This window comes from Myxocyprinus asiaticus, chromosome 44, assembly GCF_019703515.2.
Source record: "Myxocyprinus asiaticus isolate MX2 ecotype Aquarium Trade chromosome 44, UBuf_Myxa_2, whole genome shotgun sequence".
Taxonomy (NCBI): Eukaryota; Metazoa; Chordata; class Actinopteri; order Cypriniformes; family Catostomidae; genus Myxocyprinus; species Myxocyprinus asiaticus.
In genome coordinates, this window is record NC_059387.1 from 12026006 (window position 1) to 12040072 (window position 14067).

Consider the following 14067-nt stretch of genomic DNA (forward strand, 5'->3'; position numbering starts at 1 on the left):
ATACACATTTCTCAGATAAGAGCAAAATACAAAAAAAAAAATAGTTTTAAAAAGTGCAGACAATAAGAAATATTCCAGCGCAGAAAATTCAAATGAACAACAAATATGCTAGTAGAAAAACAGAGCTGTTAAAGTATGGCGTCTGAATTTTTAAGTCCATCTGATTTCTCTGCTACATATGATGTAACTTTTCTAAAATTGGACTTTCTGTTGATTTGTTGCCAGTTTTTTGAAATATCAAAAAATATAGAAATATTTCTATGCAGAGAAATAAGTAGAATCCAAACCCTGAAGCTGTTTCTGAAAGGCAAATTAATGGAGTAGAATGGGACTGAGGGCTCTATTTTCGTAAGTGTGCAATGGGCAGCACTACGCGCAATGACCGTGTGCTATGTCTTATCCAGTTTTTGTGAGCGCACTAATTCTAAGTGCAATTTTCATGCCAGCGCAAAGTGCAAGTGGGCGTGGATGGGAGTTTTTGCGCTATCTGTGGGTGAATGCACGCAAACTGTCTGTGTATTGTATTCAGCATTAATGAAGTGCCGTAAAAGCACAATTTGCTATTTTCCTGAGAAATAGGTCATAGTGCTAAAATATTTTAAAAGCCAATCTGTTTTTAAAGCAATGTCTAAATTCAGTTCCTACATTTGCAATTTGGAATTTCCACCAGCAGGTGGTAATAAAGTTCATGTTCAAACTATGAAAATATTGTGGAACATCAAATTATGTCCCCGATAATTACTGTTTTATGAACCAAAAATGTATGAGATTTGTGTTAAACTATCTATAGGTTATTTATTATTATTAATAATATTTATTTATTATTATTATGTTTATATTTACAATTGTATTTATTAGCTAATTTGTATTGGTATTTTTCCACCTGAATTTTTAAGTCACTGCAAAAGGTGCCAGTTGGAGAGGGTAAAATGTTTGGATTTGGTATGTTTTTGGTTTTTTTTGTTTTTTTTTAACCACTTCGTTACTTTGATTATATTTCCATTTAGTTTGAAGTGTAATTTGAATGTAGAAATTTTTCATGGTTCAATAAATTAATTAAATTTTTCAAAATCAAAGTCGACCGGTAGTAGTGAAGTGTGTGCCGATACAATCACTGCTAATGCTAGCCATGATTTGTGCGTCAGTAGATGAAAATGATTAATAACACTATAAATAATACTTCTCTATAATACAACAGAGCGTACATCCAAAACCTGATGAGAATCATATTTTCTATGCTTATAAAAGGAGCGTGTCAGTGTCATAGATATCTTTCTATTCCTCTAATACATTGCATATAGTCCATTTACTCTACCAACTTCTTATGTGTTGTCTTTGTTTATGTCGCTGGTGTCTGACAGGGAATAGACTATATAATATGACACAGATGGTACAGTAACCGGAGAAGAAACTCAGAATTAAATTGCACTTGACCCAGCCCATTAGCGCTTTGCACGCGAAATTTCACCAAACCACTTTCCGCCTAGACTGAGCGCTTGCTTGCACAAAAATATCAAAACTTCATGGCCATGCCTATTGACTTATGTGCTTATGACTTAAGTCATAGTGCTGCGTTTAGCGCTAGTGCTCTTAAAATAGGGCCCTAAGAGAAAGGAACAACAGACACAGTGAAAAAGGAAGTACTCACCCTCCATAAAGTACAAGCTGGCATCGATCTTCCACACGATCTGCCCTTTGTGGGAGCCACTCACACCACGACTCTTATAGTCAAGAAAGTTTTCAGACAGAACCTCATCTATAACAGAAGAAAGAAAAGGTAGTAACTAACAGCAAAAATTATTGAACAATTCCCTTTTTGGGGCCTTTCTATGCTTATCCAGTTCAAGAACAGATTTTTCTACAGCTAATGACTGTAATTGCAAACTACTGTAAACGTAAAAAAATTTTATCCGCTTTTCTCCCAATTTATGAATGCCAATTCTCACTACTTAGTAGGTCCTCATGGTGGCGCTGTTACTCACCTCAATCCGGGTGGCGGAGGACAAGTCTCAGTTGCCTCTGCTTCTGAGACAGTCAATCTGCGCATCTTATCACGTGGCTCGATGTGCATGACACCGCGGAGACTCAAACATGGGAGGCCCATGCTACTCTCCGCGATCCACGCACAACTTACCACATGCCCCATTGAGAGCGAGAACCCCTAATCGTGACCACGAGGAGGTTACCCCATGTGTCTTGCTATCAAAACATTGCTCTGTTTGTTTGAGCATCCCAAACAGACCGACATAACAACACTGGCTCAACCAATGGCGTGATTTAGGGGTGGAACTACATGTCTATATGTTGCACTTTTTTTGCATTGATTTTCAAGGAAAAATTATTTTTACAAATACTAAAATGTGTTAAATGGAGCAGAGAGTACTGCAATCACATTGATATCTGAAAACATACAGTACCCACTGTTATATACAGTAATATTTAATAAACAAAACATGCAAGGGGTGGGAAATGTGAACACATTTTTAAATGACTGAGGTTGCAATTATGTTTGTTCTGTGCATGCATATTCCATCTGGGACTTCCAGTGACCAATGGAAACCTGTTTGAAAACAGACAACATTTTGCAATTCCGTTTGATGATGCTAGAGAGACTAAAAAATGACACACTTCAACTTTAAACTTTTACATTTGAACATTCTTGAACATTTGGTTGTATCCTTAAATATTGCTATTATATATGTCATCGGCCACCCATCTCTCTATATACTGTCATCAGAAAACAAAAAACGCACTTTGTTTGACCAAGAAAACTGTCAAATTACACACTCTTACCAATAAGGTACATGCCAATCCAGTCACCAGCATCCACTTCCTCTTTGATGTCCCAGCAGATGACAATGTCGTCTGATTGGCCAATGCAGTAGAGGGAAGTGCTGACTGTAAGGGTGGAACGGCTTTGAAAGGACACCAGATCCGTATCGCTAGTAGACCGGGGCAGAGCCAGAGCATCGCTGGGGTTGTTGGGGTGAACACAGCTGAATCGCATCCCATCCTTGCACCAGCGCCGGTTCTGGGAGCTCCTAGATGGCGAGGTCATCGCCGCCAGGCCCAAGAACCTGCTCTGGTACAGGTTCTGTAGAACATTAGTAATGTCAGTTCACAATATTGCACTCTATTGTATTACAGTAAGAGAGCTCAATATTTACAAATGGGTTTTTTTGCAGGAAAATGCTGAATTTATCTTGGTAAAATCTAAAATTTCAGTACATTCATGTTTATTAGTAAATCTCTGTAATGCACCTTAACAGAAGCAGCTTTTTTAAAAGATATGCAGTGGCATGTAACCAATTTTGCTTAAAGGCCTAAACCCCTTCTGAAAAGAATGCAAAATATTATTTTAAGAAAGATTTTTAATTAATGTTAATGTCTTTTAATGAATGCAGCTTCAATTCATTTTAATATAAGGGATTACAATATTTATCTATATAATAATTATCTATATGCCATGTTTAACTAATCACAAATCCATGTATGAGGCACACGTAACTATTCTAGATATGAATAACAAGGAACTCAGAACAGCAGGGATAGTTTCTGTGAAGTCGGAGTCTTAAATTTTGGGGAGAGACCATTGATCTACATAAAATACCCAAGTTCTAACTCAATTTTCTTTATCAGTAAATAAATTCAAAGTGGTCGAAAAAGTGCAATGAACACTGCAAGTTTCAACTTTGTGCCATTTTGATTTTCCTTAAAACAATTAAAGCAATTAAAAGTTTTCCATTTGGGTTTAAATTATTACAGTGCTTTTTACTAAAATAGCAAAGGTTATTTTATGTGTCATGTTAAAAACTTCTTATTATAACAGCAATGATAGTTGCGTTGTTTGTCGATATATCACAGTGAAATATGTACAATATGAATATAATTCAGTAAGTATGGCACATTCCAGAAGGAAGTGAAAAGAGCATGCAGAAAGCTTGAAAGGAAAGGAATATGCATGATCCACACAAATTTAAAATGACTACCTACTCATTACTTCTATTTAACTCCGACTTAGACATGGTCGGAACATGAGGTGAAACATTTGTTATCAAAACAGATTTCGACCAGGAACCTAGAAAACGTCCTGGTTACTTTCATAACCTCCATTCCCTGATGGAGGGAACGAGACATTGTGTCAATGTAGTGACACTAGGGGTCACTCTTGAGAACCCCAAACACCTCTTCTTTTTGAAAAAAAGGCCAATGGGAATTGGCGAGTTGAATTTGCATGCCACTCCCCCGGACATACGGGTATAAAAGGAGCTGGTATGCAGCCACTCATTCAGGTTTTGTGCTGAGGAGCCGAGACAAGGTCTCGGCCATTTCAGCGGGTAGTTGAGTGTTGTGGCAAGAGGGACACAACGTCTCGTTCCCTCCATCAGGGAACTGAGGTTACGAAAGTAACCAGGATGTTCCCTATCTGTCACTCACTCGACGTTGTGTCGATGTAGTGACACTAGGGGTCCCTATACAAAACGCCACAACTAGCTGAAATATGTTACGTGGACTGGCGATGTGAGACGGGCAGACCGCTGTGTTCCTCATAGCCGGCGCACCAGGCTGTCACGTAACCTACCCCAATGCTCTTATGAGCGTCGAACGGTCCTTTGGAAACAAGTCGACTGCCCAACAAATAGTGACAGGCTAGCCCAGCTGTGGCCTCTTTTCCTCTTTTTTCTCCCCACATGGTCTTACCGAGTCTTGTCAGAAGTATGTCATGTGGAGAAGTCGCATGGTAGGTCCTACCTGAGGGGGGAGGAGTTTCTACAAACATGGTGCCCAAGGAAGACGCCGTTTACCAACAGGGAAAGATTTAGCGGAAGATATCACATGTGGAGCACCTACCCCAGTACAGGGCCTAATTACTGGTCAGGGCCTAGGAGGCCGCTACACTCCTAGTAGAGTGGGCTCGTAACCCCACAGGGGGCAGCACATCCTGAGCGTGATATGCCATCACGATGGCGTCAACGACCCAGTGGGCGATCCTCTGTTTGGAGACAGCGCTTCCTTTCCGCTGTCCACCAAAGCAGACAAAGAGCTGCTCGGAGCTTCTAAAGCTCTGCGTGCAATCCAATTAGATGCATAAAGCACGCACCAGACACAGCAACGGCAAGGCTGGGTCTGCCTCCTCCTGGGGCAGCGCTTGCCAGTTCACCACCTGATCCCTAAAAGGGGTCATGGGAACCTTGGGCACATAGCCCGGTCGGGGTCTCAGGATCACATGAGAGTAATCTGGACTGAACTCCAGGCAAGATTCGCTGACAGAGAACGCCTGCAGGTCCCCCCACCCTCTTGATGGAAGTGAGCGCAGTCAGGAGGGCAGTCAAAGAGAGTGCCTTAAGCTCAACTGACTCCAGGGGCTCAAAGGGAGCTCCCCGTAGACCCCAAAGGACTACAGAGAGGTCCCACGAGGGGATGAGGCACTGTCTTGAGGGATTCAACCTCCTAGCGTCTCTCAGGAACCTGATGATCAGATCGTGCTTCCCCAAATACTTACCATCCACTGCATCGTGATGTGCTGAAATGGTAGCTACATACACCTTCAAGGTGGAGGGGGACAGCCGCCCCTCCAGCCTCTCCTGCGGGAAGGAAAGCACCGATCTGACTGCGCAACTCTGGGGGTCTTCGCTTCGAGAAGTACACCACTTAACGAACAGACACCACTTCAAGGCATTCAGGCACCTCATAGAGGGAGCCCTAGCCTGAGTGATCGTGTCTACCACCGTGGATGGTAGGCCGATTAGGCCTTCCGCGTCCCATCCAAGGGCCAGACGTGGAGATTCCAGAGGTCTGTTTGCGGGGGGGGGGGGGGGCTGTCGTGAGGAGCATGAGGTCCGAGAACCACGTCTGGGTGGGCCAGTAGGTTGCTACTAGGACGACCTGCTCCTCGTCCTCCCTGACCTTGCACAGGGTCTGTACAAGTAGGCTACTGGTGGAAACACATATTTGCATAATCACGGGGGCCAGCTGTGTGCCACCGCGTCTATACCGAGGGGTGCCTCGGTCAGGGCGAACCAAAGCGGGCAGTGGGAGGATTCCCGGGAAGCAAACAGGTCTACCTGTGCTCAACCAAATCGACTCCAAATCAGCTGGACCACCTGGGGGTGGAGTCTCCACTCTACCCTGAGCGTAGCCTGTCATGACAGCATGTCCGCCGTGGTGTTGAGGTCGCCCGGGATGTGAGTGGCTCACAGCGACTTGAGGCGCTCCTCCAGAGGAGGAGACGGCGGGTGAGTTGTGACATGCAACGGGAGCGTAGACCGCCTTGATGGTTGATGTACACTACCATCGCCATGTTGTTCATCCGGACCAACACGTGCTTGCCCTGGATCAATTGCCAGAACCTCCGCAGGGCGAGTAGTACTGCCAACAACTCGAGGCAGTTGATGTGCCAACGCAACCGTAGGCCAGTCCAGGGGCCGGCGGCTGTGTTCCCTTTGCATACGGCACCCCAGCCCGTCTTGGAGGCGTCCATCGTAACCACGACGTGCCTGGAGACCTGCTTTAGGGGAACCACTGCCCGTAGAAATGCAAGGTCGTCAAGGGCTGAAGAGGCAGTGACAGATCGCCGTGATGACCACGCAATGTTTCCCTTGGTGCCATGCCCATCTCTGGACTCGAGTCTGAAGCCAGTGCTGAAGCGGTCTCATATGCATCAACCCGAGTGGTGTGGCCACCGCTGAGGATGCCATATGCCCAAGGAGCCTCTGAAAAAGTTTCAGTGGAACCGCTGTCTTCTGTCTGAATGCCTTCAGACAGTTCAGCACCGACTGTGCGCACTCGTTCGTGAGGCACACTGTCATTGAGACTGAGTCCAACTCCATGCCGAGAAAAGAGATGCTCTGAACCAGGGAGAGCTTGCTCTTTTCCCAGTTGACCCAAAGCCCCAGTCGGCTGATGTGCGTGAGCACCAGGTCCCTGTGTGCACACAACACATCCCGAGAGTGAGCTAGGATTAGCCAGTCGTCGAGATAATTGAGGATGCAGATGCACACTTCCCTTAGTGGGGCAAGGGCTGCCTCTGCGACCTTCGTGAAGACGCGAGGGGACAAAGACAGGCCGAAGGGGAGTACCTTGTACTGGTACGCTGGGTCCTCTAAAGCAAACCACAGGAAGGGTCTGTGTCGAGGTAAGACCAAGATGTGGAAGAACGCATCCTTCAGGTCTACCGCCGCAAACCAATCTTGATGCCGGACGCTCGCTAAAATGCGTTTTTGCATCAGCATCTTGAACGGGAGTCTGTACAAGACCCGGTTCAGTACTCGCAGGTCCAAGATTGGCCGCAACCCACTGCCTTTCTGCAGTACAATGAAGTAGGGGTTGTAAAACCCCTTCTTCATCTCAGCCAGAGGGACAGGCTCTATCGCACCCTTCCATAGAAGGGTAGCGATCTCCGCACGCAAGGTAAAATGGTGATGGAGTGGTCTGTCTACCAGCTCCATAAAAGCGGGTTTCCTCATCCCTGGGTCACCCGTCTCAGGGGCGCTTCAAAGCCTTCCTTGTGTTCTTGGCGGCCGGTCGTGAGACAGGTGGTGTCTGCTTCCTGCGGTGGGCTCCACGCCGGGGCCGGGCCACAAGTGCATTGCGAGCGCCTTATCCACCTGGGGGATCACTGAATACCCCTTGGCTGCCCCATCATTGAAGGTGGTGAGAGCGGGGGAGCTGAAAGATCGGTATCGGGTAGTAAAAGGTGCCCACCCCGATCTTGTCAGCTCCTCATGCACTTCCGGGAAGAAAGGGACCGGGGCGGGGCACGGCCGTGAGCGGCACTCTGGGTCCAGGAACCAATCATATTGCTGCGAGGGTTCAGGGGAGAGTGGAGGGTTCCAATCTAACCCGACACTCGCGGCTGCTCGGGAAAGCATGTCCGTCATATCCGCGTCTGCCTGAGACTGGGCGACCATACCCGAAGGAGGAAGCCCAGCTGAAGCCTCCGCATCAGACTGGATGAGCCCGCTCTCCGATGCTGCGCTTGATAACTCATTGTCTTCCCGGGCTCCGAATAAGAGGTCGAACTCACCCTGAGACAAGCCGGCGGTCTCATCCGAGAGCCCGACCCGGGCAAGCGAGCGTGCTGAGGAATGGGAGGTCCGTGGGGGGTTACCCAGCGGAGGTGCTCCCATTGAAGTCCCCAAATCGCCCCCAGTGCTAACCGACACGGCCTCATACCAGTAGGTAGAAGGACCGAGGTGGGGAGCCACTGGGGTTGCTTGCTTTCTTATGAAGGCAAGCTGTGACCGCAACATTGCCATGGACATGTTCTCGCAATGAGGACAAGACCCATCCATGAACGATATCTCCGCATGGGCAGCAATCGTGGCCTTCAGAACAGAGAGATAACGACCGCAACCAGGAATAACACACAAACGGAAGGCATCTTTAAAAAGACGTTCCGTGTGTGCCTCTCTTTTAGAATTGAAAATATACTCTTTTAGAATATACTCTTTTGTTTTGTTCTGCCAAAGCACTCCACGGGTGCAGAGGGGGAGAAGCCACTGAAATGCACCGTAAATCCAGCAGTTTGAGGTGAATGGTAGGGAGAAATTGAATTCAGTGCACTGAATGCAACCGCTCGGCTCCGAAGAGAAAATCTGAATGAGTGGTTTCATACCAACTCCTTTTATACCCGTATGTCCAGGGGAGTGACATGCAAATTCCACTCGCCAATTCCCACTGGCCTTTTTTCAAAAAGCAGAGGTGTTTGGGGCTCCCAAGAGTGACCCCTAGTGTCACTACATTGACACAACGTCTTTCTCATATATTCTTTACAGTTTTAGGCAGCAGACAGCTGAGAGTTGAGGTGAAATGCATGCCACACTCTTCATGCCAGGTCATTACCACTTAAGTTGATACTAAAACACTGATGATGTGATTGGTTTTGCTTGTAGCTTGATTCCATGTTGTTGTGACAGAGTCATTAACAACATCTGTATCTTCAGAAGATGGATATATCACCTTGAAGTGCAAAAGACATATGCTGTGTAATTGTTTAGGTCTTCTGTTTTGGGCTGTTTTGCCCTGAAGGCTCAGACATTATCAGTCAGATGTGGTTAAGTATCTGAAACACTAAACATCCCTCTGTATGCCTGCCAACAACTCTCACACACAGACACACATCTTAAAATAGTAATGCCTCTGGGAGCTCTGTCACAGTAAGCGGAGATGGAAAGTGTCGAAGAAAGCAAGAAGACTCAGAAACAGTCACAAAAACGATACTCTTATCGCCTCTAGAGTTTTGTTCCAACAGCAATAACAGAGCTGTCCCTTTTCTATCTGTTTCTAACTATCCATTCCAATTCAGAAAGACCCATGAAGTGTTTGTCTGTCGTTTAACATTTAAAGCAGGTGTTCTCAACAAGGGCAGTACCGCCCCCCAGGGGGTGTTCAAAGGATGCCAGGAAGCGCTGGGAGCAAACAAGAAAAGAGGGGGGCGTTAGGTTACAAATGGGGGGCATTTATCAGTCATAATAATCAAATCTATCGTCAAGTTCCTCTTTGCATTTAAATGTTTATCTAGACTTGGAGTATATCAGTTGGTTCTCAGTTATACAGGTTGGTACGCATTTGTACCGTGGTTCATCTGATTTTGAAGTTTAGCGACACATCTGAACTATCTGGTTTAGCAGTGTCAAATACATAGGCAGAGGCACAACCTCCATGCACCTGTATGGTTCTGCAGATGGAAATCAGCGTGCAAAAACGAGCGCAAATCAGGTGCGTTTTTACTGGCAGACCAGTCTCGAGCTCTTAAAGGCGCAGCTCTGCGAGAATCAGTGAGAAGCAAGGTGCGAGAAGCGGAAACCATTTGAATTCAGCACAGAATTCTACATCACCAACCTTGAATTTACTATAGTAAAGCTGTACTTTAGGGAGAAATAGATTGATAATAAATATTATCATATCACTAATTCAGCTCTATTAAATTTGTCATAGGCTACATTAGGGAAGTGAGGGAAAATAATATATTTTTGTTACAATTTATAAATATTTATATTTTGTATTTACTGTTTTTACAAGTGTTTAGAGTAGGTCTACTGATTATAATTACAAAAATGCCATAGTTTGTTTTATAGAAATCATGTTACATCTAATTACATTATCTTTTTTTTTTTTTTTTTTGGTACAACAAAATCTTGGGGGGGGGGGGGGTCCTTTTTGTTCCTTTGTGTTCTACAGCTTAAAAAACAGCATATAGGTCTATATGAGGGGGAGTTAATGACAGAGTTTTTATTTTTGGGTGAACTATTCCTTTAAAAATTCAATAGAATCCAGAAGTAGTCAGTAGTTTCCAAATAATGTACAATAGAAAGAACCCATCATGTATTTGTCTTTGAGTTTTGATGGTCATGAAGAAAGGATGATGACGAGATGATAAAGAGTGAGTCTCATGCTGAGCGAATGGAAGAAGAGCACTGACCTTTACACTACACAGGTGTAGCAGCATTATGATTCGCCAACTCAAAGCACATCAAATCCTGAGGAGATGGTCAGGGAGTTACTAAAATAACATGAAACAAATCATGTAATTTTGTATTTATTTATTTATTTTCACATTTGGTGCTGTCTATATGTTTCAGATGCAAACCAAATGCATAACTGTGTAAAATAAGTAGGGCAAGTTTAATATAATGTAATGTATTACATTGATATTATTCATATGTAAAAAGTTGGCATGCAGTCACAATCAGTTATATATTGTTAACAAGAATGTCAAACAAAAACCTCTAAAAAACATATATGGACATAAACACACAAATAAACACAACCCCAAAACAACATCAATCAACCAACACGACAATAAACACCCAAGCATTTTACAGGAATATTCAAGGTTACAATTTAAGCTCTGTCAACAGCACCTGATGCATGTTGTGGATTACCACAGAAAATAATTTGACTCATCCCTTATTTTATATATAAAAAGGGTATTTTTGTTAAAGGACTAACATGGATTTTCAGTAAATGCTTATTTGAACTGTAAATTGTCAAAATCATCCTTTTGAGGTGGGACTACTTTTCTAGGTGGATGAACGTTTGCGTTTTTGCGCAGAAAAGTGAAGCTTGTATGAAAGCTCATATAAATTTTGAAGAATTAAATGTATCATTTAGTAAAAATGTTTATTATTAGATCTTAGTTGTCAACATGTAATGTATTGTGCATGTGAATCTATGCCATGTATTACGGTAGTTTCTCTAGTTTTTTTAAAAGATAGAGAGAGAGAGAGAGAGAGAGAGAGAGAGAGAGAGAGAGAGAGAGAGAGAGAGAGAAAGAATAAATTATAAAGGAATAAAAACAAGGAAAAGGAAAATGGCCACAATAGGATGAGTACCTGAGTTTGACAGTACTAAAGAGGATTTTGATACCTATTTGGAGAGATTTGATCAATGGATTGCAGCAAATGAAATTGATAGTGACAAAAAAGCAGATATGTTCCTGAGGGTTTGAGGACCTGTGGAATATGGTCTCTTGAAAAGTCTTGTTGAGCCAGCAAAAGTAATCAACTTAACATACAAGGAAATTACTAAGACCCTTTCTGATCATTTCAAGCCCAAGCCACTTCTGATTGCAGAACGTTTCAGATTCTACCAACGCAACCAAAGTCCTGGGGAAATTATATCGGATTACATTCTGGCATTGCAATGTCTCGCAAGTTCATGTGAATTTGGAACATTTCATGATGATGCTCTCAGGGACAAATATGTCTGTGGACTCGCAGGAGAAGTTTATCACATAAGGTTACTGTCAGAAAAGGACCTTACTTTTAAGAAAGCCTGCAATGTTGCCCTCACATTAGAATTAGCGCACAAGGACACCAAGGAGATGGGTGCACAGACAACCATAAAAGACATGAGTGTGCATACGGTGCAGAATGTCTGTGGAGGCAGAGAGAAATAGAGAGAATGTGGAGTTCTTGGTACAGTACCTAAAAAGGGGGCCAGCAGCAACCTTTTAATAAACTTAAAAGTAACTGTTATTTGTGGTGGAGGCAACCACCATCCCACAGAATGCCGTTACCGCAATGAGAAATGCCACAACTGTGGGAAAATTGGACACTTTCAGCATGCATGGAAGAGTCACAAAACACAACATTCAGCCAAAGCCCAATATGTGTCAGGCGACATATCTGAGACACAATGCGCAAGGGATGATGAACTGTTCGAGTTATTCACTGTCTGCTCTGCACAAGAGAAGGCGGATGGCATTTATATTGATTTTCAGATAAATGGAAGAACAGTTAGCATGCAACTAGACACAGCAGCCTCTTTGTCTTTGATCCCAGAGTATATCTATAAAGACAAATTGAAGGACTGTATGTTGCACCCGACCTCCATTCATCTGGCTTCGTACACAGGGGACAAAATCCCTGAGCTCAAGGTTCCAGTCACATATGAGGGACAACAATGGTCACTCCTATTGATTGTGGTCAAGGGAGACAAACCTCCACTGCTGGGGCATAACTGGCTCCAGAATATATCCTTAAAATGTAAGGATATCTTCAGTTTGAGAAACATGACACCGGTGAGTGTTCCTTCACTCTCTGATGTACAGTACTTGAAAAACACAAAGAGCTGTTTGGAGATGGAAATTGCGAGATCAGTGGCTTCAAAGCAAAAGTGAGAGTGCAAGAAGGATCTCAACCTATCTTTCACAAACCAAGGCCGGTCCATATGCTCTTAAGGAAGCAGTAGAAAAGGAGCTTGATTGCCTGGAAAAGAATGGAATTATCTCTCAAGTTGGATGTAGTGATTGGGCGGCACCAAATAGTTATTGTGCCAAAGAAGGACAAGACAGTCAGGCTGTGTGGTGATTATAAAGTCACAGTGAACAAATGCATTCTCGCAGAGGGATATCTGCTACCAAATGCGGAGGATCTTTTCACCACCTTGGCTGGGGGAAAAGTCTTCACTAAGCTTTATCTGTCCTTTGCATATCAACAGCGTGTGTTGGACGCTGAATCCGAGCAGTACCTTACCATAAACACACACAAAGGCATATTTAAGTACCATCGTCTTGCTTATGGAATTTACACAGCACCTGCAATTTTCCAACACACAATGGTTCACATCCTGCAGGAACTCGAACATGTAGTGTGTTTATGGCTGATATTTTGGTCTCTGCGCCATCTTCTGAGGAACATCGGGTAGTACTGGACAAAGTGCTATCACGATTTCAACAACATGGAGTAAAAGTGAAGAAATCAAAATGTGAATTCCTCTGTAACTCTGAGGAATACTTGGAATTTTGGATTGATGAAAATGGGTTACAAGGTGGAAGCAATCGACAAATATCTTGGAATTTAGATCTTTTCTGGGTCTTTTGAACTACTACGGAAAGTTTGTGGCAAATCTTTCCACATTGTTGCACCCACTTCACAGATTGTTGCAAGCCAATGTAAAGTGGCAATGGTCTCTAGAGTGCGCCCAAGCTTTTAACACCTGTAAACAGCACTTGTTGTCAAGTAAGTGGTTAGCCCACTATGATCTGAAGAAACCACTATGACTCGCCTGTGATGCCTCTTCCTATGGTGTCAGAGCAGTTATCTCACATGTGTTACCTTCGAGTGAGGAACACCCAATTGCATTTGCATTGAGGACTTTAACAGCAAGTGAGCAAAACTATGTGCAGATTGAAAAAGATGCCTTGAACATAGTCTTTGGAGTCAAAAAGTTTCACAAGTTTCTGTATGGACGCAAGTTCCATTTGCTGACTGATCGTAAACCTCTTATTGCTATCTTAGGTTCTGAGTCTGCCATCCCTACACTTGCTGCTCTCCGTATGCAATGTTGTTCTTTGATTTTGTTGGCCTATGATTACGACATAGAGTATAGATGCTCTTCTTATCATGCAAACGCAGATGCATTGTCCAGATTATCATATGTGAATACCTCTACGGGGGGAAGAGGAGACTGTGTTTCAAGTTTCACATTTAGATGAATTGCCCATCTGCGCAAAGGACATCACCACAGGAACCAGGAGAAATCCTCTGCTGTTAAAAGTGTTGGACATAACTTTGTCTGGATTGCCCAGTCATGTCACAGATGAACACTTGAAACCTTTAC

General features: G+C 43.8%; 1 protein-coding gene across 6 annotated transcripts in view; it reads right to left on the reverse strand.

Annotated features, from left to right (window-relative positions):
• The window catches only part of LOC127434716 (E3 ubiquitin-protein ligase HECW1-like), a 129180-nt gene that overhangs the window by 94865 nt on the left and 20248 nt on the right, over window positions 1–14067 (reverse strand). For 3 of the 6 annotated variants that reach the window (XM_051687635.1, XM_051687634.1, XM_051687630.1), the window contains exons 2-3: window positions 2794–3094; window positions 1649–1756 (exon numbers count right to left, since the gene is read on the reverse strand). In XM_051687635.1, coding sequence (XP_051543595.1) covers window positions 1649–1756; window positions 2794–3094 — 409 coding nt within the window. Of the gene's footprint in view, window positions 1–1648; window positions 1757–2793; window positions 3095–10423; window positions 10505–14067 lie in introns of all 6 variants that reach the window. The other 3 variants (XM_051687636.1, XM_051687631.1, XM_051687633.1) reach the window with 2 other exon arrangements.